This window comes from Leuciscus leuciscus (assembly GCF_965113295.1).
Source record: "Leuciscus leuciscus genome assembly, chromosome: 2".
NCBI lineage: Eukaryota > Metazoa > Chordata > Actinopteri > Cypriniformes > Leuciscidae > Leuciscus > Leuciscus leuciscus.
Window position 1 is genome coordinate 32,901,961 of NC_138726.1, and position 22,445 is coordinate 32,924,405.

General features: G+C 40.1%; 2 protein-coding genes across 2 annotated transcripts in view; one reads left to right on the forward strand and one right to left on the reverse strand.

Annotated features, from left to right (window-relative positions):
• Positions 1–15,430, forward strand: part of prkdc (protein kinase, DNA-activated, catalytic subunit) — a 33,230-nt gene extending 17,800 nt beyond the window's left edge. Inside the window, exons 48-86 of the mRNA XM_082162098.1 lie at positions 87–206; positions 289–432; positions 594–745; positions 1,108–1,239; positions 1,366–1,477; positions 1,633–1,760; positions 1,849–1,998; positions 2,092–2,265; positions 2,990–3,088; positions 3,227–3,437; positions 3,597–3,789; positions 3,954–4,160; positions 4,303–4,418; positions 4,503–4,634; positions 4,752–4,931; positions 5,105–5,316; positions 5,388–5,526; positions 6,422–6,610; positions 6,767–6,991; positions 7,179–7,287; positions 7,391–7,493; positions 7,655–7,817; positions 7,987–8,161; positions 8,256–8,440; positions 10,123–10,303; positions 10,460–10,617; positions 11,002–11,213; positions 11,287–11,374; positions 11,596–11,739; positions 12,389–12,596; positions 12,730–12,797; positions 12,881–13,101; positions 13,197–13,289; positions 13,406–13,486; positions 13,619–13,690; positions 13,799–14,000; positions 14,150–14,338; positions 14,583–14,722; positions 14,964–15,430. Of these exons, the coding sequence (XP_082018224.1) occupies positions 87–206; positions 289–432; positions 594–745; positions 1,108–1,239; positions 1,366–1,477; positions 1,633–1,760; positions 1,849–1,998; positions 2,092–2,265; positions 2,990–3,088; positions 3,227–3,437; positions 3,597–3,789; positions 3,954–4,160; positions 4,303–4,418; positions 4,503–4,634; positions 4,752–4,931; positions 5,105–5,316; positions 5,388–5,526; positions 6,422–6,610; positions 6,767–6,991; positions 7,179–7,287; positions 7,391–7,493; positions 7,655–7,817; positions 7,987–8,161; positions 8,256–8,440; positions 10,123–10,303; positions 10,460–10,617; positions 11,002–11,213; positions 11,287–11,374; positions 11,596–11,739; positions 12,389–12,596; positions 12,730–12,797; positions 12,881–13,101; positions 13,197–13,289; positions 13,406–13,486; positions 13,619–13,690; positions 13,799–14,000; positions 14,150–14,338; positions 14,583–14,722; positions 14,964–15,168 (6,012 nt within the window). The 3' untranslated portion in view covers positions 15,169–15,430. The remainder of the gene's footprint in view (positions 1–86; positions 207–288; positions 433–593; positions 746–1,107; positions 1,240–1,365; positions 1,478–1,632; positions 1,761–1,848; positions 1,999–2,091; positions 2,266–2,989; positions 3,089–3,226; positions 3,438–3,596; positions 3,790–3,953; positions 4,161–4,302; positions 4,419–4,502; positions 4,635–4,751; positions 4,932–5,104; positions 5,317–5,387; positions 5,527–6,421; positions 6,611–6,766; positions 6,992–7,178; positions 7,288–7,390; positions 7,494–7,654; positions 7,818–7,986; positions 8,162–8,255; positions 8,441–10,122; positions 10,304–10,459; positions 10,618–11,001; positions 11,214–11,286; positions 11,375–11,595; positions 11,740–12,388; positions 12,597–12,729; positions 12,798–12,880; positions 13,102–13,196; positions 13,290–13,405; positions 13,487–13,618; positions 13,691–13,798; positions 14,001–14,149; positions 14,339–14,582; positions 14,723–14,963) is intronic.
• Positions 15,431–15,728: 298 nt separating this feature from the next.
• garem (GRB2 associated, regulator of MAPK1) lies at positions 15,729–21,528 on the reverse strand. Its single transcript, XM_082162145.1, has 6 exons — positions 21,160–21,528; positions 20,060–20,200; positions 19,292–19,422; positions 17,904–19,091; positions 17,035–17,204; positions 15,729–16,932 (listed from the first exon to the last, which is right to left on the reverse strand). Exons 1-6 carry the CDS (start codon positions 21,278–21,280, stop codon positions 16,080–16,082), a joined length of 2,604 nt encoding a protein of 867 aa, XP_082018271.1. The 5' UTR covers positions 21,281–21,528; the 3' UTR covers positions 15,729–16,079.
• Between the last annotated feature and the right edge of the window lie 917 nt (positions 21,529–22,445).

The following is a 22,445-nucleotide window of genomic DNA, read 5'->3' on the forward strand; positions in this document are numbered from 1 at the left end:
CTGTCTCAGCATGACCTCATGGCCATTAACAGTTTTGCCTAGATTTTGTGAGAACACTGTCAGATATGTGCTATTTATTGTTTTAGGGTGTGACACCTAGTGTTCTTCCTCCCTGGATGAAGTTCCTGCAGGGGAAGCTGGACAATCCATCCACCCCTCTGAACATTAGACTCTTCATAGCCAAACTAATCATCAATACTGAAGAGGTACTGCCTCAGCATTTTCATATCTCTGGATTTATTGATATGTTGTTTATGCGTTGCTTTTATTGTACATCTTTATGTCCAGATATTTCGTCCGTATGCGAAGCATTGGCTGGGCCCACTGGTGCAGCTGGTGGTTTCCAGTAGCAATGGAGGAGAGGGCATTCACTTTATGGTCGTGGACATTGTGGTGACTGTCCTCTCATGGGCCAGTTTGACCACACCAAAAGTAAGTATGAGATGGTATTTTTATAAATTGACTTCCAATCTGTCTGTATGTGTGTACGTGTACTTTTATTTGCAAAGAAACCTGCGTATGAAAATTATGTAGGTATGTTGCATACTTTTTAATCTAGTTTGTCTCTTTCCCTTATCTCTCTCACCATTTAGGGTAACACAAGAGATGAAGTTTTGGCCAATAGGCTCCTTGGGTTTCTGGTTAAGAACTGCTTCCACACCAAACGGGCTGTTTTCCGCCACAATCTGGAGATCATCCGCACAGTTGTGGAATGCTGGAAGGACTGCCTCACAATACCCTACGAGTAAGAAAACAGACATTTAGGCTGCTTTTTTCCCTGGTTCGTAATAAATTGAATTGAAGGACACAAATTATGACATACTGTATGGTTATGAACAATTATGCAGACATGAAGCTGAAGCATTTGATATGCTTCTATTATATCATTATATAATCTTTTAGAAATTTAAAAAGAGCAGCCCAGGTTATTTTTGAATGACTTAATATACTTTATTTATTAACTGTAGTTTGTAAATGTAGTGAAAATATTTCAAATTGAGAGTTGCTGAGATTGCAGGCTTGGATTTTTGATGCCAGGCTATATGACCATGCATGAGTGGATGGATTACAAAATCCTAAAGATTTTTTCCCCCTTTCCTCCTATAGTTTGATATATGAACGGTTTGCTGGAACAGATCCCAACAGCAAGGATAACTCTGTTGGATTGCAGCTTTTAGGTATTGCAATGGCCAATAATCTTCCTCCTTATGATGCTGCATGTGGCATTGAGCACGACAGGTAAAAAATTTTTTTATTGTATTTTATTATTATTCATTTTCTCATACAAATGTGATTCATGTTTTTTTTCTGAAATTGTAAATTTGTATTAAAACCAATGTTGTTCTGTTACAATTTTTCTTATAGATACTTCCAGTCACTGGCCAACAACTTATCATTCATCAGATATAAGGAGGTGTATTCAGCAGCTGCTGAGATCATTGGGTTAATCCTAAACTACATGACTGAGCGAGAAAATGTATGTGTGGCTGTTTGTTCCTGCCAAACTATATCACATTTGTCACCAGAGTTATTTAGCTTTCGTTTAATGTATTATTGTGGAATATGATGGTTGTCTTTAGATAATGTAGTGTCCAGTAAACTTACTATTGTTTTTGTTTTTTTACGTGGTAGCAAAATGAAGGGCCCTTATTGAATATCACTATTACAAAGCTCATGGATTTGAGGAAGAAGGAGGTGGATGACAAATTTATTGTTTGCCTAAGCAAAGTGTCCAAACACTTCCCACCTTTGGTGGATCGGTGAGATCAAATCTTTTTTCCATCTAGTCTTATCCGGTAAAAGCTAAAGCATATGTCTGTAAATAATGTTTGTTTTTATATTCCACAGATTCGTAAATCCTGTTTTTTATTTGCTGCCAAAGCTGCATGGGATGTTGAAGACACACTGCCTTGAATGTGTGCTGAGTCGTGCTGATGTCATCCCTGAAATCTTCCTGCACCTGAAAACCAAAGGCCTCACACAGATCATGAGCCACAAGTCAGTTAATACTGCAGTAGCTCACGTCTCCATTGTTTTACTTGTGTTATAGTTGAGATAAACCCTCTTCATATCACACGCTGTGTCTTTCAGAGATGAAGCCAGACAGCGTGTTTGTCTGGACATCATACATAAGATCCTGGCATGTCTGAAGCCAGAAGAGCTAAAGGAGATTTTGGGAACTGTCACAGCATTTGTGTCTCATCCTTCTCCTGTCTGCAGAGAGAGAATGTACGACATCCTGATGTGGATCCAGGACAACTACAGGTAACTGACTTTACAAGCCTCCCCTTTTCCAGTCCATTCATCTCACACAAAGGACTTTTGTTGTTAATTTCTCTCTATATGGTTCCCATGAGGTTCTTAGCTTTTTTTGTTGTTGTTACAGTTAGAGTTTTATGATTGAATGTGTTTTGCATTTACCATTTCATCACAAATTAAATGCACTCTACCATTCAAACGTTTAGGGTCGGTAAGATTTTTTATCTTTTATTTTTAATTTATTTTTAATTTAAAATTTTACAAATTTTAAGTCGGTGAGACAAAATACAGTAAAAATGATAGTATTGTGAAAAAATATATTTTAAAATAATTGTTTTCAAAATAAAATCTGTAATGGCAAAGCTGAATTTTCTGTGTCATTACTCCAGTCTTTAGTGTCAGATATAGTCAGTATAATCATTCTAATATGCTGATTTGGTGCTCAAGAAACATTTTATTATCATCAGTGTTGAAAACAGATAACTGCTTAATATTTTTGAGGAAACTGTTATACATTTTTTTCATGATTCTTTGATGAATAGAAAGTTCAAAATAACAGCATTTATTTGAAATATTTTTGAGATTATAAATGTCTTTACTGTTACTTTTGATCAGTTTAGTACATTCATGCTGAATAAATAAATTCATTTCTTCAAGAAAAAAAAAATCGTACTCACAGTAACCCCAAATTCCGAACGGTAGTGTGCGTATAATAATGGTGTGTTTGCAGTGATTCTGAGAGCAGGGAAGACAGCACCTCTGTTGAAGTGCTCGGTACAGCTCGGGAGAGTCTCCTCCAGGGGCTGACAGATGAAAACCATGGCTTACAGTAAGCAGACTAGATGCCTGCTTTGATCATTTCATTAAACTTTTTCACACCTTTGAATAACAAATGCATTAGCATTTGAATCTCCTCATTAATCACCCTAAAATAATTTCTTATATCCCTATGTGATTTCTCTTTAAGGCTTTATGTGCGCAATTTCTGGAGTCACGAGAGCCGTTTACCTCCAGACACTATGGAGCGCATGCTTGTCGTGCTGAAGTCACTGTATTCATCCCGCATTGAAGAACAGTTCCTCAGTCTGGCCACTGACCTGCTACTCGAGATGACCAGTCACAGCCCTGACTTCACACGCAACATGTTTGAGTTTCCACTCTCTGAGTGCAAGTTCCAGGTAAGAACTATTACTTATTACCGCATTTCAAAAGTCATATCTACATGCTGTGTATTTTACCTGGCTCTTGTAATCATACCTAGTATTTGATTTATTCAAATGGAAGTTGTTTTTGCAGACCATAATTTCAGTGCTTTCAATTCTACTCATCTATTCCAGGACTACACAATAGACTCTAACTGGCGCTTGCGGAGTACAGTCCTCACGCCGATGTTTATGGAGACCCAAGCCACCCAGGGCCCTGGCACTCAGGGTCCAGAGGCTGCAGGAAGCCAGGCATCCACAATAAGCGGTCAGATCAGGGCCACACAGACGTCCCTGGAGTTCTCCCAGACTCTGGCTCCTGGTGCAGGTACCTCATGAAAATAAAATGAGTTTTAGTTCACCTATATAGTGTTATTCAGTGGATTTTGTAACCATAGACTCAGATCTGTAGAAAAGGAATTTCTTTTTGAAGGATAACTAATGACAATTCACTATATCTTTCTGTGTAATAATAAACATCTATTCTTTCAGGACGCCGTTCAGCATATAACTGGTTAACCGGGAGTAGTGTGGACACCCTGGCTGATTATTCCCTTTCATCTGATTCTTTATCGTCACTCTTGGTGTTTGAGAAAAAGAGATCAGAGCGGCCCCAAGCTTCCTGGAGAGCCGTGGGTGCAGGGTTTGGCTCTAAAAGGCTCACCGCTGCAGGTGACGAGACAGACAGTCGAAGTGCAGGTCAGTCACCAAAGATAAAGGAGAATGCGTGAATACATTTGATTTCTGGCAATTCCCTATGATTAAAGGTTAGACTTGACTAGCATTAAGCAGTAGAGACTTCCACAGCAGTGAAACTCTGTGTTGGTTGGTTTTCAAACAGCTGAACGGGAGCGGCATGCAGACATTCTGAGGCTCAGGAGGAGATTTCTAAAGGATAAAGAAAAGGAGAACATCAGATTTGCCAAGAAGGAAATCCAGTCCCAAAGAACAGAAAGGGTAGCTCTTTTTTATAGATAGACATTTGCATTATAATTTGTTTGAGTTTTTTTATTACTATATTCTCTTTTCTGTGTTGTATAGAAGAGAAGAGCAGATCTGAAGATCCGTCAGGATGCTCAGGTCACACTGTACCGCAGCTATAGAGTTGGAGATCTTCCTGATATTCAGATTCAGTACAGCAGCCTCATCGCCCCACTACAAGCTCTGGCACAGGTTCACTGTGATTCAGGATTATTATAACAATGTGGTCAAGATGTGTTTGAAAGTAATTGACTGAATATAAAAAAATGCACAACAGAATCAAAGTTTTTGTTTAAATTTGTTTTACAGAGGGATGCCACACTGGCGAAGCAGCTGTTCAGCTCACTGTTTGCTGGGGTGCTGGTTGAACTGGAGAAATCCAAGTCTAGTAAAGAAACGAGCAACATTCTAAAGGATCTAGTGCAGACCCTGAACACCTTCCTCAACATGAGCACTGTCTACTTCCCCCCTTTCATTTCTTGTGTGCAGGTGTGTACACACTTGTGATAAGAGATAAGACACAATGGCTCTGTTTATAAGCTAGTGAACAAGGCATCTCACTAGGGCTGAACAGAGCTTGAATATTACAAATCTTGAAGTAAGACTGTTGTCCTGTTAATTGTATTATTTTCCTGTATGCAAACACATTTTATACATTACAGGATATGAGTTATCATCATAAGGCCCTTCTTGGTGTTGAGCCGGCTCTTGTCAGTGCCAGCTGTCTCGCCAGTCTGCAGCAGCCCATGGGCATCCTGTTACTGGAGGAAAGTTTGCTTCATGGCACTGGAACATCAGAGGAACCTCCCTCGAAACGAGCTCGAGGCAAACGAGAGCTGCCACCTGACACAGAAAGATGGATCCACCTCGCCAAGTAAGATCAAAACTCCCTCATAAATGTTCGAAGCGTTCATCAGTTCTATACTGATTCATATTCCTCTGTAGACTTTACAGGTCTTTGGGAGATTATGATGTTGTCAGGGGAATCTTTAGAGGCAAGATTGGTACAAAGTCAATAACATTCACGGCCCTGCAAGCAGAAGCAAAGAGTGATTATGCTGAAGCTGTGAAGCTCTACAATGAGGTATTGATGTGTTTTCTTGGTTACAAACACACTATGGGAACATAAACAGATTCAGAATATGCTTTTTGCTTTAAATGTTTTTAAATGTTTGTTAGAGAATAAGACAATATCAGATTTTCACTACATGATTATAGTGGCCAAAAGAATTCATGATAATATTATCACAATGACTATAGAAATGATAGAAAATTGAAAAAAAAAACATAATGCTATCAGTCAAATTCATCTTTAACTGAATCACTATACAAGTGTAGAGAGGCAGAGAGTTTCTAACCATAACTGTACAAAAAAAAGAGTCCAAAAGTAAAAAAAACTCCCAGAATGGAAAGCTTTTTTCGTATTGCGAGGAAGTGTCTCGCTTTCATCTGTCCTCTCCTCTGAAATGATTTGGTTACACTTTATTTTGATAGTCCAATTTAGACATTCTACTAACTATAAGTAAGTTTGCAACTACATGTCAACTGTTAGGTTAGGTGTTAGGTGTTAGGATTTGGGTAGTAGAATATGTTGACATGTATTTGCAAAGTTACTTAGTAAGTAGAATGTCTAAAGTGAACCATCGAAATAAAGTGTTACCAATGATTTTCTGTGGCAGTAGTAGCTACACACCGTCGTCTTCAACGGCCAGCATTCAGTTGCATACCTACTATATTGGAGTGTCAACCAGATGTTACTGCCACTGGATTATTTATGAAGTATCAACATTACGTCAATATTTTATTTTTTAAATATCACGGTCATTGTCAAAACTGGTATATTCTGACACCCCACAGAGAATTCTAATTTATGAATATTTAATATTTACACTAAGAACATTTATCTGAATTTCTTTAAATGCAAAAGTGCTTTATATCTGATCTTATCAATTTAATTGTGACGTGTTGTTTTGATTCAGGCTTTGAACAAAGAGGACTGGAATGATGGAGAGCCCACAAACACTGAGAAAGATTTCTGGGAGATTGCTGCGCTGGAAGCCTATAATCACCTGACAGAGTGGAAATCTCTGCAGTACTGTGCCACAGTCAACATTGATGACAACTCACCCGTCAAACTAGAAAAAATGTGGACAGAGCCATTTTATGTGGTACGATTTTTAAGTAATTTTGAGCAGTTTCAATTTGAGCAATTTTTTCATGGTTGTGTCACCACAAGGAGTAACTAATCATATTATCTGGAATCTCACCTATTATCAAATAATATAATATCCTGCAGTAATTGCTTCTGTTTATTTCTCTAATAGGAAACATACCTGCAGTACATGATGCGTAGTATGTTGAAGCAGTTGCAGCTGGGCGAAGGAACTCAGGATCTGCTGAGCTTTGTCGATGCTGCCATGAAGATGGAAGAGCACAAGATCATCATGGAGACCCATTACAGTCAGGAACTTAGTCTACTGTACATCCTGCAAAAGGACTATGACAGAGCCAAATACTATGCCAATAACTGCATGCAAGTCTTCATGCAGGTCAGTTTCAAACCATTGAGTTGTTTCACAGAGGGTAGGATGTTACATAGGCATGCAGACAGACACACACAGCTTCTATTTGTCCCTATGTGATCTGTCCTGTAAAGAGGGGTTTTTCCCTTTCTTCAACAAAAGGCATATATTTACATACCTGATTTTTCTTTCCACATTACATGGTATCATGTAGAACTACTCAAGTATCGACCCACTGCTGAACCGCAGCCGTCTGACTGTGCTACAGTCTGTCCAAGCTCTGACGGAGATCCAAGACTTCCTGAATTATATCACTGGAGAGGGTGAGTAATTGATCTTAGTAAGGTTGGTTGAACGCTTGAAGTTTTATAACCATGTTGTGGGCTTTCAGCAGACTAAATTATCACTGTATCTTGTTGCTCTCAGTCTCAGTGAATTCTCTCAAGTTCATGATCAGACGATGGACCAGCAGCTACCCGGATGCTAAACTGGACCCCATGAATGTTTGGGATGACATCATCACATCTCGGTGATTTACTGCTACTTTACAACACCTCACTGGGAATAAAGATTTCTCAATGCTATTATAGTGAAGAAATGGTTCACCACCTTGAAAAGTCTGAAGAGCTGTAAAGCTTGATTATGGAGTTATACAAATGTCCCAACCATGCTTTCATCTTTGTTTTTTAGTTGTTTCTTCTTGGATAAGATTCTCGAGAGGCTGACTTCCACCCCTGAAAACAGCATGGAGGTGGACGGTGCGGAGCAGGCGAGCGGAGAGGAACCCGGAGGGCTGGTGAAGAGCTGCAAATTCAACATGAAACTCCAAATGGCAAACAGTGCATGGAAACAGGTGCTCAGGGTTTTCAAACATCAGTGTTGGTGCCTAGTAGGGGACCGAATAGATATCTAATTGTTTTCAATATCAGTCATTCAAGCTTATCAAATGCTTCATGTTAAAACCACCTGCAATATGACTTTTAAGAAACAAGCAGAAAGTAATGTGTTACTCTTGTTGACAGAATAACTTTCCGGTGGCATCCAAGCTGTTGAAGGAACTTCACCGTGATGCAAAGACTGATGGTGCCTGGTTGCTCCGCTGGGTCCACAGCTTCAGCCGTTTCACTCACAGAAGAATTCCAGGCCTTGGATCTGCTGAAAAGATTAATGCTTTGCTCAAGACTGTTCCACTTTTGAGTATGAATCATCCACTCTTATCATATAGATTACACATCATTTCAACCCTTGTCACAGTCCGAGTTCATGATTGACGCATTACTGTATTTTACAGTGGATGCTGAGAAACAGAGTGAAGGCTCATCTGCTCGGATGCTCCGTGACCAGAAGATCCTTCTGGGCACCACCTATGACCTCATGGCCAGCGCTGCAGATCACAGTCCCTCTGCTCTAGAGACTCTCGGGGAAGATAAAGTACAAAAGATTCTCCAGCTTTCAATGGCCTCATCTGTCACCCAGGTAATGAGTTATTAAGACATAGCTTTCTGGCATGTATTGCTTATTGAAGTCACAGATTACAATTGTTAGAGATTATTTAGATGTATTTTTGGCATTTATTCTGTACATTTTGAATGTCTTCAATATGAAAAAGCAAGGATCAGCAGCATGGTGCAGATACACTATCATTCAAAAGTTTGGGTCAGTAAGAGTTTAGATTTTTTTTTTTGAAAGAAGAATCATTTGTTAAAAAAATGCAATATGTGAAATATTACAATTTATAATAACTGTTTTGTATTTTAATATATTTTAAAATCCTTGTGATGGCAAAGCTGAATTTTTAGCACCATTACTCCAGTCTTCAGTGTCACATGGTCCTTCAAAAATCATTCTAATATGTTGATTTGATCAAGATGAAGAGAAAGTGCAAAAGATCAGTTTTATTTGAAATCGAAATCTTTTGAAAAATTGAGTGTGTCCTTTCTGAATAAAAGTATTAATTTATTTTTTACAAAAATATTACTGATCCCAAACGGTAATGTAAATGTTTGCACCATTTTAAACAGGTGAACAAATACGTTTCTGCCTCCTGAAGAAATATTTTTGAAATATCATTAATTTAGTAGGAGCCTGTCCAATGTCTGAAATCAAGATTTTTATGCTTACAGTTAGTGCACAAATTAATAACATGCTAATTCATTAAAGAGCTGTTTTAATGACATCTGCCATTTACCTATGGTATTTCTAAAAAGAAAAAAAAAAGAAGATGAAAAATCATTTTGCCATAATTTTGATAACTGCATGTTTGCTTGTGCTCTAGCTGTTGATAACAGTTTTTCCAGAGAAAGTCTAATGAGGGGAGAAGTGCCACTCAATAAACTTCCGGTTGCAGTTCCACTCTTGTTCCATATGAGGGCGCTCACAGGACGAGTGCAGAATGAATGGAGGTCTATGGCGCTATACGCCTCAAAATCCACTTTTCTCAGGATATAATTTTTGTCTAGTAATTTGAATGTTGTTTTCGAAAGGGGATGCAAAGAAATTACACATTGCTTGGTGTTAGATTTTTTAGAGTCACTTATTTGCTTTAAAAAGTCTTTCAAAATGTCAATGACGTCATACACATTGTACGACCAGAGATACTGCTTTACGGCAATCCTTCAGTCACTTTGGTGCTTTCGCGCTCTGCACTTTCTTTTCTCTCGAGGCATCGACAACACAGCTGACACGGGTAAATACACGTGCTAGAAGAGTTTTTGTTTTGTTTGTTTCTGGTCCCGCTTCGGATGCCACGATGCCATCAATCGGTATCTCTAGTCGTAATCAGTCCTTCACTGACCAATCAGCGTTCATTAGCAGAATGCTAGCGTGTTATGGGCAACAACAACTCAACCTGTAAGAAATCGAAAGGACATAAGTCCTCGTTCATTCAACTTTCGACCTATAACCCATGTTGAACTTGCAAAACCTACAAATCAATCTGAGATTTCTCAACGGCAATCGGGTGAAAGAGACAAATTTAGCCGTCTAGCCCCATTGACTCCCATTCATTTTGCACTCATGGCGAGCGCCCCCCAGTGGAACTCTGATTGGAACTACAACCAATAAGACTTAATAGGGCGTTGGAGTGAACAGGCTTTCCGTAGACGGGCTTTGGTTTTTTTCACCCCAGTTTGGATCATGGGTGTTATTTTTCTGCTCAGGTGGTAGAGGGTCTGCAGATGCAGGCTCTGGAGTTGTTGCGAAGTGCTGCACGTAAGGCAGAAGAGGAAGAGCAGTCCTTCAGCCAGCAGCATGTGCACACAGATGGTATTGTGGAGGCCTACATGACCTTGGTCAACTTCTGTGACCGAAGACTAAGAGTGAGCGAACAGAAAGAAGAGGGTGAGACCAGTACAGCACCCAACTGCTCTCGTAAATACAGAGTACCCTACAAATGTCTCACAGGATTTATAATGTCTTTTTGTGATTCCATGCATGCAGGTAGTGGGTTAAAGTGCAAGTTGATGTACTTACAACAATACCTTTGTTTGATTCTAGAAATCAGTTCTAAGCTGCAGTCCTTGCCTGGACATGTAGTAAAGATGATGCTGAAGGCTCTGAAGCTCAACTCAGATGAGGCCAGGCTCAAGTTTCCGCGTCTACTGCAGCTAGTAGAACTGTACCCTGCAGAAACCCTGGACCTGATGGTCAGAGAGGTGTGAGATCATTTGCTGCCCTAAGTTCATAGATTTTAGGATTCATGTACAGTAGTGTCAATCAGCAAATATGGCAAATAAACCCTGATGCAAAGTGGAGACCACAGATGGTCCAGAAGAATTTGTCCACTTAGCATAATATTTTTTACATGGTTTAATATTTAGAGATTAGAGATTTTAGGGGAAAAGGTAAATATGAATGAATAAGGCCAACATAAATAACTACTTTGGTGAATCTGAAAATGGCATTTGTAAATATCTAATACATTTAGCAAAGCTAAAGATTTCAATAGCAATGCCTCATCATTCATCTCCTCGTGAAGTATTACATTTTGAGCAAACTGCTTTTCTCTTCTTTTCTTTTTGTTGTTGTTGCCATTTTAGGTTGTTAGTGTGCCTTGCTGGTTGCTGATTGGCTGGATCAGTCAAATGATGGCTCTTCTTGACAAACCACAGGCCACAGCAGTTCAGCATGTTATAGAGGAGATCGCAGAATGCTATCCTCAAGCCCTCATCTACCCGTACATGATCAGCAGAGAGAGCTACACCTTTGAGGAGTCTGCAAGTGGTCAGAGGAACCGGGAGTTTGTTGAGAAGTATGTAAAGGTCTTGTTCAGTGACTTTGGCCTTCCTGGTACTGAGACGTGAAAACTGTTGTTTGTGTTCCAGGCTGAAGTCATTACTGGATAAAGGCGGCGTCATTCAAGAGTTTGTAGATTCCCTTCAGCAACTTACCAACCCTGACATGCTTTTCAAGGTACAAAAGTCCTTTTCCCTATGAGTCTTGCCCCAAACTCCAAGTGCCATTGGTTGAACCAGTTTTGAGATGTCAAGCCCATTCGAGCTGCTTAAACAGATGCAGGTTCAGTCGGTGCCTCTAGTGGCACAGAAATTAAACACTTTCTCTTCAACTTACTGGGACATGACAGTTTTATGGCCTGTTGTGGTAGTTTTGATTCTCAAGTAATGGTTTGGCAGGACTGGTGGGGTGAGGTGAAGAATCAACTGGACAAACCAAACATGGACGCAAAGAAAACGAAGCAGCTCTGCGAGGAAATGACTGGATGGCTTGGTGATTCAAAGTCTCCAGGACTTGGATCTTTCCGAAGAAAATTCATTCAGGTTACAACTTAGAGTTCTTATACTTGTGTACAGTACTCATACAATATCAAATCACAAAGCCTGCAATTAAATTAAATGTATGTGATGCATATTTCCGAGTGAAGCGCAGTGCTGTTTTTTTTTTACATGCACGCAGCTCATTATCCAATATTTTCAGCATCACAGAGTGGCTTGGTTGGCAGTAAATGCTGCTCTGCACAAACTCATCTCTACATCTGCTCTGAGTTTGGGTCATTTATAACGTGCATTTGGGAATGCAACATGTGACAACTTTTTTCCCATACTTGTAATAAGAAATGCTTATAAACCAGATCTCAACAAAAGAGCACCTTTAAGGGCTCCCTGTGGTTTTCCTCCAAAATAAAAGCTTGATGGTTTAACTGTTGAAATGAAGAAATTAAGACAGCCATTAGGATATTATTATTGTAATTTTACAGTTGTGCTATATAATAATAATCATTACTAATACTCTTTATTAGAGTGAAATATTACAGTAGTCTTATATGTTTTATATGTAAACTACCTTCTACTACTTCTGTTGATTGAAGATAATTAATCAGATCTCTGCTTGTTTCTCTGTATTTCTTGAATGGATACATATTTTTGGTCTACTGTTACATTACATTTTTACTGTATGTGCCTGTCACAGAAATACTGTAAAGAAGTGGAGAAGCTGCTTGGTGCTGGTGGGTCCAAGTTGTATGAAAGGCGAAAGGATAAGAATTTCCTTCAGCAGGTGGACCACATGGCCGCCTCCATGAAAGGTTTCCAGAAGGAACCAGGCAACATGAAGGAATATTCACCCTGGCTAAGCAGCTTCAAAGCAGAAATGCTTCAAAATGAACTGGAGGTACCAGGTTAGTTCAAAACTTTCTTACTTTTACTTTTTCGTAAATCATGTCATTTGTTTCTCATCACTTTAATAAAGTTCTGCATGTATCATAAGTGTTTGTCTTTTGAAGTCAACTGGTTCTGGTCTTCCCTCTACAGGTCAGTATGATGGCAAATCGAAGCCTTTGCCTGAATATCATGCCAAGATCACAGGTTTCGATGAAAGGGTACGAGGAATAATGTTATCATTATTAGGTGTCATTTTGACATGTATCTTTCAGTGTATTACATTTCATCTACCCAACCTTAGGTAAAGGTTATGGCATCTATTCGACGGCCGAAGCGTATCATCATACGAGGAGATGACGAGCGGGATTATCCGTTCCTAGTGAAGGGCGGGGAGGACCTGCGGCAGGACCAGCGCATCGAGCAGCTCTTTGGCGTGATGAACATGATTCTCAGTCAGGACACTGCCTGTTCTCAGCGGAGCCTGGCAGTCCGCACTTACCAGGTCATTCCCATCAGCAGCAGGTACTAGGATGGGCTTCTCTTGATTCAACTTGTGTGCTGGGCTGTCCTTAACTGTTTTTTAAGGGTTGTTAACAAATGTCTGCTGACATTTACAGGATTGGCCTGATTGAGTGGATGGAGAACACCTGCACTCTAAAGGACTTCCTTTCCAGCAGAAGGACTGAACAGGAGCAGAAGACAATCATGAAGTGAATATTTATTCATGTTCCTCAGCAAATAAAGCAAAAGGTTTATGCCTTCATACCTTGCCATTAATACTCTGCATTGAGTGAATCAAGTGTTACTTTGTTTTAATGTATTTTAGGCCCAATGACTTATATGATGACTGGATCAGCAAAGTTGCTGGGAAGGTGGAAGGCATTAGACGATATGCTGAACTCTACAAGTAAGTTGTCAGTTCATTTAACCACTTGTCATGGGTCAATGTGACTCAGTATTCTACAATGGCTATAAAATATGACTTATCATTGTATAAATTATATTAATACTTAATCCACTTACATTTGATTCACTACAGGAAAGCAAAACGAGTGGACACTGTGAACAACTTTAGGAGAATTGAGCAGATAGTGCCTGATGACTTGTTAAAGTATGCCATAATTTCTCTCTGCATTATACATAGGACAAATATACCATCAGTGTCACATTTGAACAAAGTCTAAAAGGAATTAATGATGCCATGAATGCTTGTTTTCAGGCGTGCTTTTGTAAGGATGAGTACCACACCTGAAGCCTTCCTTTCATTGCGGTCCCATTTCAGCAGCTCTCATGCTGTGCTCTGTGTCAGTCACTGGATTCTGGGCATTGGTGATCGGCATCTCTCTAACTTCATGATCAACACGGAGACGGGCGGCATGATCGGCATTGACTTTGGTCATGCTTTTGGATCAGCCACACAGGTGGGTGTTTTGTCTTGTATTCATTAGTATGTTTGACTGACCGAACAATGAGTCTGTAAGGTGACGAAAGCACAGCTACAAACAGTTACTGTACTAATTTAGAGATAAAAGATTGATAAACAGCTTGACTATAACTTTGTTGCATGTAGTTCCTCCCAGTGCCTGAACTGATGCCATTTAGACTGACACGGCAGTTTATGAACTTGATGCGACCCATGGGCGAGTCTGGCCTCATCCAGAGTGTGATGGTACACTCACTGCGAGCCTTCAGAGATGACCCAGACCTGCTGCTCAACACCATGGATGTGTTTGTGAAGGAGCCTTCACTGGACTGGAAGGTAGAACAACTCAAAGCAGATTTTAAGCCTGCAAACAGAAACAAATAGCTTGCTTTCCTTTTTGCCACATAGCCCATTGAGTAATCATTGAAGTGATCTGTCCTCATCGTAGACATGTTTCACATTTTCCATTTTCTAGTTTCCCACTTAAGAGTTGATGTCTATAACAAGCTATGACATTACTGAATCAGTATCAAAGAGGCAGGCGACTTGTGAAAGACAACCATTATTCCTCGTGTTTCAGAACTTTGAGCTGAAGCAGCTGAAGAAAGGAGGTACCTGGACAGAGAGTGTGAACACCAAAGAAATAAACTGGTTCCCTCTACAGAAGGTCAACTTTGCTCGCCGGAAGCTAGAGGGAGCCAATCCCTCGGTTATAACAAGGTAGGTCCAACCACAAAAACCTTTCTGGCAAATAAACTTGGCTGTTTTAAACATTTACATTGGCAACATATCATGATGTTTTGTAATTAAGTTCAACCACTTGATTACTTAAATGATTACTTTTCATTCTAATTCTTGTAAAGTCTTTAAAACCATTTTCTTCATGGACAAAATAAGAATGTACCAGTCGTATCTTATACAGAAAGACATTTCTAACCATGTTGATTGGTTAATGTTCTAGTGAAGAGGTTTGTCTCGGATTTGAGAAGACCCCGGAGTATAAAGGAATGTTGGCTGTTGCTCGAGGAGAAGAACAACACAATATACGAGCTCGACACAATGAGAAAGATCTGAGTGTTGAAGATCAGGTAGATTGCTTGCTCGATCAAGCAACTGACCCTAATATTTTGGGCAGGGTGTGGGTAGGCTGGGAACCGTGGATTTGAACCAACTAGTGGGTGGCATAATGAAGTTTTTTTTGTATTTTTCAAATTTTGTAAACCTTTTCTCAAATTGTGAAGGATTATAGACCCGCAGCTACTATCAAAAGACACAGGTTTATAGCAATGTTTAGCTATACTGCAAAATTTAAAGAGATTGTTTATGAAGTGATGTTTATTTTTAAAAAAAAAACTAAAAAAAAACTGTAGCACAGAGTTTGTCAATTTCCATTGCACTGCATTAAAGGCATCCAGCCATCAAATACAACATCTATATGTGTCATTGTCATACTGGAGCCTACAAAACCAAAGTGTTTGAACAGATATAAAAGGATAAGACTTCATCTTCACTTTTGTTTGACACATCAGCTTTCATCAATCACTGGGGTAAAAATGATGGGAGCATTTTAATTTACAGTGAGCCAGTGACATAACCAAGTTATAACACGTTGTTAGTGGTTAAGGATCATTTCATTTGAATGGGGTTCAAATATTAGTTCTTAATATGGTAAAGCAACAAGTTAGTCTTACAGTTAGTCTACAATAAGTAAAGAAATTACCTAATCAATTGTTAATCATCTTTATTGATCAACAACAAAAGAAACTTAGGCCACAGTTGGATTGGGTCAGAATAGCTTCAGGTTTTTCCCAAAGGCTTTGGGTTTGAGCAAATAAAGTCTGTTGTGCAGGTACCATAAGGTCAGAGAGATTACATAAATGGGTACAGGTTAATACACAAAGCAATCAATATATAGATTTATATACATGTATATATTAACCAAAATGGCTATTACAATATTACAAGACTGCATAGCATTGAGATACAAAACTGTCTAATGCAATACTGAAGACCAAATATTTGCTGCTGCAGCAAATTGCATGTGTTTTGCTCTTGACTGCCTTGCTTTTGTTCAGCCTTACATTTTGGGCCTCCAGCCATTAATAAACTGCATGAGTTTCTTCACTTGAAGTTTGCTTAGCTTAAAGTCTTCTGACAGAATCTCCTCTGTTAGCTGCAGGAGCAAGTTTCCATCAATTTTTTCTTGCACAAACAAAGAGACAACATCATCTGACAAACCAATAAACCGTAGTGACTTAGAAACCTCCTCAATGGAGATACCTGATAGATTACTTGGTGGTTGCCAAGACAACCCTGTAGCTCCAGGACAGGAAATGGAGAATACATCTGTAGTGCCGTGATGCGGCCTTTCAAGCAAGCAGCTTTTGGACTCAAGTTCCAGGACGTCCACATCGGCCGTGGCTGTAATAGCAGGCTCAGCATCTTTCTTTGTATCGTTATATTTAGGGGTTCTTGGAGGCAAGATAGGGCAGGACTGGCTATGCTTAGTGTTACATTCCTCTGTGGATTTGTCTCTGCACATTTCCATGGTATAGCTGGTGGACTTGGTGCAAAGCTGTGCAGACTGGGAAACCTGTTGGGCCTTGGAGGCCACAGCACTTCCCTCACAATTTGCTCGCCTATCGAAGTCTAACAAGCCTGAGGGACAAGCCTTAGGAGTACCAGGGGTCCTCTTCCGAGGATAACTAGAGTAACTCCGGCAGTGAGGCGACGGGAAGTCCTCACCTTTATACGATTCACCCCCAGAGAAATCGTTAGGCCAGGAAAGGCGGGAGAAAGAGGCATCTACCGAAGGATTGAGGCAAGGGAGAGGCTTGGAGCCTTCACTGGGATCTGGTCTGATCCAGTTACATGGGTAACATGCGTGGTTCTGATCATCTGATTCACTCTGAGATTCGCCCTCTCCAGCTCTATTGAGAGATGGATAACAGGGAAGGTAGAAAAGGATAGTTTAGTCATAACTAGTGCAGTTCACAAAAACTAATGTTCAATCAAAACAGTGTGTAACTCACATGTTGTGTAAGCCGGACGAGTAATAGGATAGTGTTGGGCTTGGGGAGCGGGTATCTGTCTGACGTGGCTTGGCAGGAGGGTATGGCACTGTGGCACTGCTTGAGCTTGCCTGCTTGGAGCTTCTCGGTGGAATCGGTGGAGCATTCAACAATCGGCACTCCTCCTTCACCTGCAAAGGTGACAAAAAAACAAACTAATGGCTCTAAAATGTGAATGGAAACAGATTTCTTGAGACAGACTGTGCAAATGTATCAACTAGGCCTTAAACACTTTAAGGTTAACCCAATGCTAACCTTTATTCCTACTTGGAACACAATTAGACCTTCAGGGATTGACCAACAGTACACAAATAAGTCACTATGTAAGCACAGAATAAACTTTGACTTATCTGTGAGTGTGACAGACAAAAAGCCCTAACATCAGATTTTTTGATCAGGCGTATCAATAAATTAAGATTTCTACAAACAGTTTTGTAAACTTTATATTCAGGTTTCCTACTTTTTCCAATCAATGACTTTCAGTCTTTTGTGTTTTATTGGATAAGGATTTTTAGAAATGTTTTTATTCAGTCTGTTTTGCTGGTGAATCTTTCACTATTTTGTTAACCCTTGCCTAAACCAAAATAACTGTCTCAAAAGAACAATTCACTCACAAATCACTATTGCTTGCAAGCAAGTTTAACTCTACACAAATTGTTTTCCATGACCATCTGAACCCAGATATTTGCTACATATTATCAAAAATAGTATACACTACCGTTTAATAGTTTGGAGTCGGTAAAATTCTTTAAATGCTTTTGAAAGAAGTCTCTTATGCTCCCCAAGGCTTCATTTATTTGATAAGATTAATCAAGTAAAAATGAACTCACAGCTTCAGACTTTGGAGGCACTGGTGGTGGAGGTAGAATGACATCTGTGCCAAGCAGTGCACTTGTAGGACCTGCTGTGGAGAATGGCAGTACAGTCGTGCAGCCAGAGACAGTAGAGTTTCCCCGGACACCCTCAATGTGGTCTAGAACAGGTCCAGAATTCTTAACATGATCCAACCAAAGCTCCTCGTATGGCACGTCTGGTTTAAGGGAGCCTGAAGAACTCTCCAGCAGCTCAGGGAACAGATAATCTGCATCCGGTGGTTCTGCTGGCACACAATCTCCACATAAGCTAACGCAACCCTGAAGATTCACCTCGCTGTTCCCATGAAGATTGTTTCCGTACACACAGACAGACAGGCGATGAAATGACTGTGTGAGCTCATCGCGGGCTGAACTTAGAGAGCTTGGCAAATGCACATGTGAGGGGCAGCCATTGCTCCCGCTTCCACTGCTGTTGCAGATGGCGCTCCCACATCCCGTTCCTCCGGCGCTACTTTTTTTCGGGCTCTTGCCGTCCTCAATCCAGTCCACCCGCACGTCACGCACTGCCCTAGAGTAGTCGTCAATGTCGAACTGCTCCTGGCAGTAAGCAAACCAGCGGTGGACCACTGTCTCCAGCCAGGTTTCTCCTTGAAGCAGCCCTTCAGGCACCAGTAAACGTGGCAGTGCTGTGGACACATGCAAGGGGAAATGCACTGGCAGTATTTTGTTTGAACGTAACGCACAACACACGACTACTGTCTTAGTCTGGATGTTGACCAGCTTGTATCTGTGGCCTTCGCGGATCAAATGGAGGTCATACAGATTACGTGGCGGGCTGCTGGGCACCGTGACATTAACGGGTAACCTGGTCTTCTCCACGATTGTGCGAATAGTGTGTTCTCCTTCCTGCATCTGCAGCTCCAGTGGGGAGCAGGTACTGAAGCGACCACGGCACTGGAAAGGCAGGCTGATGCTCTCATTGGTGCGGTGGTTCATGCAGATTAGGCAGGGCATCTTTCCACGACCAAGCTTACTGATTGAGTTAAGCTTGCCGATGCGCTTGAAGAGAGTGTTGAAACGTGATTTTTCTCGCGATGTTTTGGCATAGAGGATCTCAGCCTGGCCCATTAGTGTCAGCTCATCCCCAGTGCTCAGTGTGATGTTGTAGACTTCCGTGTCCTCATTGGATTCTCCTGATGCCATCTAGGAGAAAGACATAAGCAATTGAACAGATCACTGAAAAAAGATGTAGTCAAATAATGCTAGTCATACAGAAGACCTTTGACTGCCGCCAATCTTAACATTAAGGCAAATCGGTATTTGAAATTACAAATACAATGCCTGAGATCCATCCTGATAAAGGTCTAAATCAAACAGTGGCTGCGGTGAGCACAAAACCAGACCTTGACATTGAAGGTTATTTCCTCCATGACATAAACTCGCTCAGGGAATGCTTTGGCCACTTCCTCCACGCTGTTGAAGTACTGCACAGGCTCCTTAATGTCCCTGTCCTGCTCCAGCAGCTTAAACTGGCCTGTGACATATAGTAAAACAGAGCCATTATTTAACATCATGACAAGGATAAAGCATTGAGTCAATATGTTCATTTCAGTAACCAAAACATAAATAGATTGGATTTCAAGCCAGGCCATTTCCGTGGAAAGCAAAGAAATAAATTATATACATTTGGGCATAATAAACAACTCCAATTTAGAGTTGGATATAATTAATTTATATAATTGTTCCTTTTTATTCCTTGAACTGAAATAAAACCAAATAATAATTGGACAAATTATATAAAAACACTGCACCAGAGAAAGTAGTAAAATAGACTGTTAACTAGGTCTGTATGAATCAAATCCAGGGGTTTTAAATTCTAAGGAAGGTCTTGTTTCCTTTAAGTGGCCAACTGACCCTCTCCACAGCCAGAGAGGAATGTCAATATGAAAAGACCAATTAGCTGATGAACTCCCAACTAAAAGCAGATGGGAAATACAACAGCACAGATCTTCGCGTTTTCTGTTTTAATAAGTAGCAATAAAACAGTGAAACCTAGCTGACTAACTTTTATTTCCTTTGTCTTACTTGCATAAAATACATAAGGTGTCAGAAAGAACAGAAGATGTTTCTTAAAACAGTACATGCTGCATTACAACAACTGAATGGCTTACCCTCATAATGGACAGGGATCTCGATTTTCGGTCCGATGACATAATGGCCCTCCTCTAGGCTATGGGCGGTAATTGTGGTCCACTGCCGGCATGAATGAATCAAGAGGTAGTCATTTTCTCTCAGCCCTTCCACCGATTCCCCTGAGGCAAAACACAATAGGACATCAGTATGAAACAGTGACCTTAATAGTGTGTCGTTTTGTCAAAATGAAAATCAGAGCAAAGAAGCAACAAGCTTAAGGATATAATTAAGTCCACAATGAAACAGATCTAAAGAACAGCAGTTGCAAAAAACACTAAGGTCAAACTTTAATCTACTTATATAATGACAAAGTACTTGTAAGCAGAGCATTCACACAAACTAATAGGTGAGATGGGTTACTTTTGTGTGCCTTTAGCTCTGTTGTACCCAATGAGCGCATAAGGGTTTAGTTAGTGAGTCTAATGATAGGCTAGTGCCCCAGTTCCCATAATGATAATGATCTAGTTCCTCTGATATTATGACTTCCTCCATCTTTACACACAGCACTGAACTCAGCTCACACACAACAGCACTTAGAGCTTACTTTTTAAGCACTTTATAATAAATAAACAACGTATTATAAACAAGTGTAACGTTATATTTTTAGTGCTTTACATATTTTAATTTCTTGAGTATTTCTCGCACCTAAAGTTTAAGAATTGAGGAGGTTGCAGTCTAGTTCGGAAAACCAATGAGTTTTGTAATAGATGATAAAAATTAAAAGTTATAAGGTCGGTGTTTGACTGCATGCAGTCTGTTATTTAACACTCTGGCCTCTGGCTAATGTGCGTTAGCTTGCTAACGTTCGTGCCTCACTTTTCTGCCTTTTATTTGGCTGTTTGGTCTTTAACTGATTCAGAGCAACTAAAAACGCACCACTTGTAACGTAGACTGTGTAAAGTGATGTCAGTAAAGCCCCCGGTTTAAAGGTATTCCGCTGTGTGTGTTCATAGAGTGAAGGCTCGCGTTAGCCTAGCGCGCGAATCGGCTAATGATTGGAATTCCACAGGAGCGCGACCGCCCACGCGCAGCTGCCGCTGCTGCACACAACACAAACACAACTCAGGACAAACCTTACCGCTGTCCAACTTCACAATCTGTGGCAGTCTGTAGGCACTAACAAGTCTATCCAAAGGTAGTGTCGTCGTGCTCCACGTTACATCTTTCAAACTGTTGTACAGCATTGATCCAAGGTCCATGTTAGCTTGCTAACATCAGCACGTTAACCCACCGCAGCATGCATCTGCAGTGAAGAACGGCTCTTTCATGGAGAAAGCTTCGTTGGATGTCCTTTTGTTAACTCAAAGGCAGTGGATTGTAAGTGAAGCCATGTCAGCCGACTGTCTATTTACATTGACAGGAAATGCCATGTATCGCATACCGTAGCGATCTCGGAGCTGGAGTGGCTATTTCCTCTTCCCAGTAGCTCCAGCGGTTGCCCGGGCAACCAGCGCTATAACGGTTGTAGGTTGGTTCTTAAAACATTTAATAGTATGCAATAATAACTACATCAAAATAAATAAAAATGTAAATTTATTAGATTTAAAATAATTTAAAGGGCTATTTGGAAATGAACAAAATAGGGATTTGAGTCACTTGAGTCACTACCTAAATCTCCTTTATTGACTGGATAGGCGTTTAATGCGAAGCTAAACTTTTAACTTAAGGCCTAGTGCACTATTATTAGCAACTAGACACAAAAATAACTCTTGGTGTGCAGAGGTGGACAGTAACAAAGTACATTTACTTGAATACTGTACTTTACTTGAGTATTATTTTTTCTGGAAACTTTTTACTTTAACTTCAATACATTTGAAAGACAAATATTGTCCTTTTTAGGAATATCATAAGAGAATATTCAACAATATCTGTGTCTGTCCTTCTCAAAAGATTCTGGGTGCTATACAGGTCTTTCTGCAAAGACAAGCTATCACAGAAAGACATTTAGGATACCACTGTAGTTAAAAGAAATGGGATGAAATAAACAAATCAATAGAAGCTCTCATGTGTGCTGTTGTCAAGGAAATTGCATTGATTGAATTATTTTGCAGCAAAATATGCTGATTATCATGTTTATATGAAGAACATGCAAACCTCTTTTTGGTAAAGGCTTAACCTTAATCAGAAAATGATGCATATGCAAACATGCCTGTCTATAATAATGACCCTGATTTTTAGGACATGTTGTTGTTAGATTTTTTATTAGCATTGGAATACCATCTAAATACCATAGTACATTATTGGTAATCATTTAGTCCCATGGTGTGTGAATGTGTCATGTATCATGCTATATTACCATCTGATCCAATCATTGTACCATGACGCCACAGCACTCTTTGTGTATAGAGACAAAACATGCCTCAC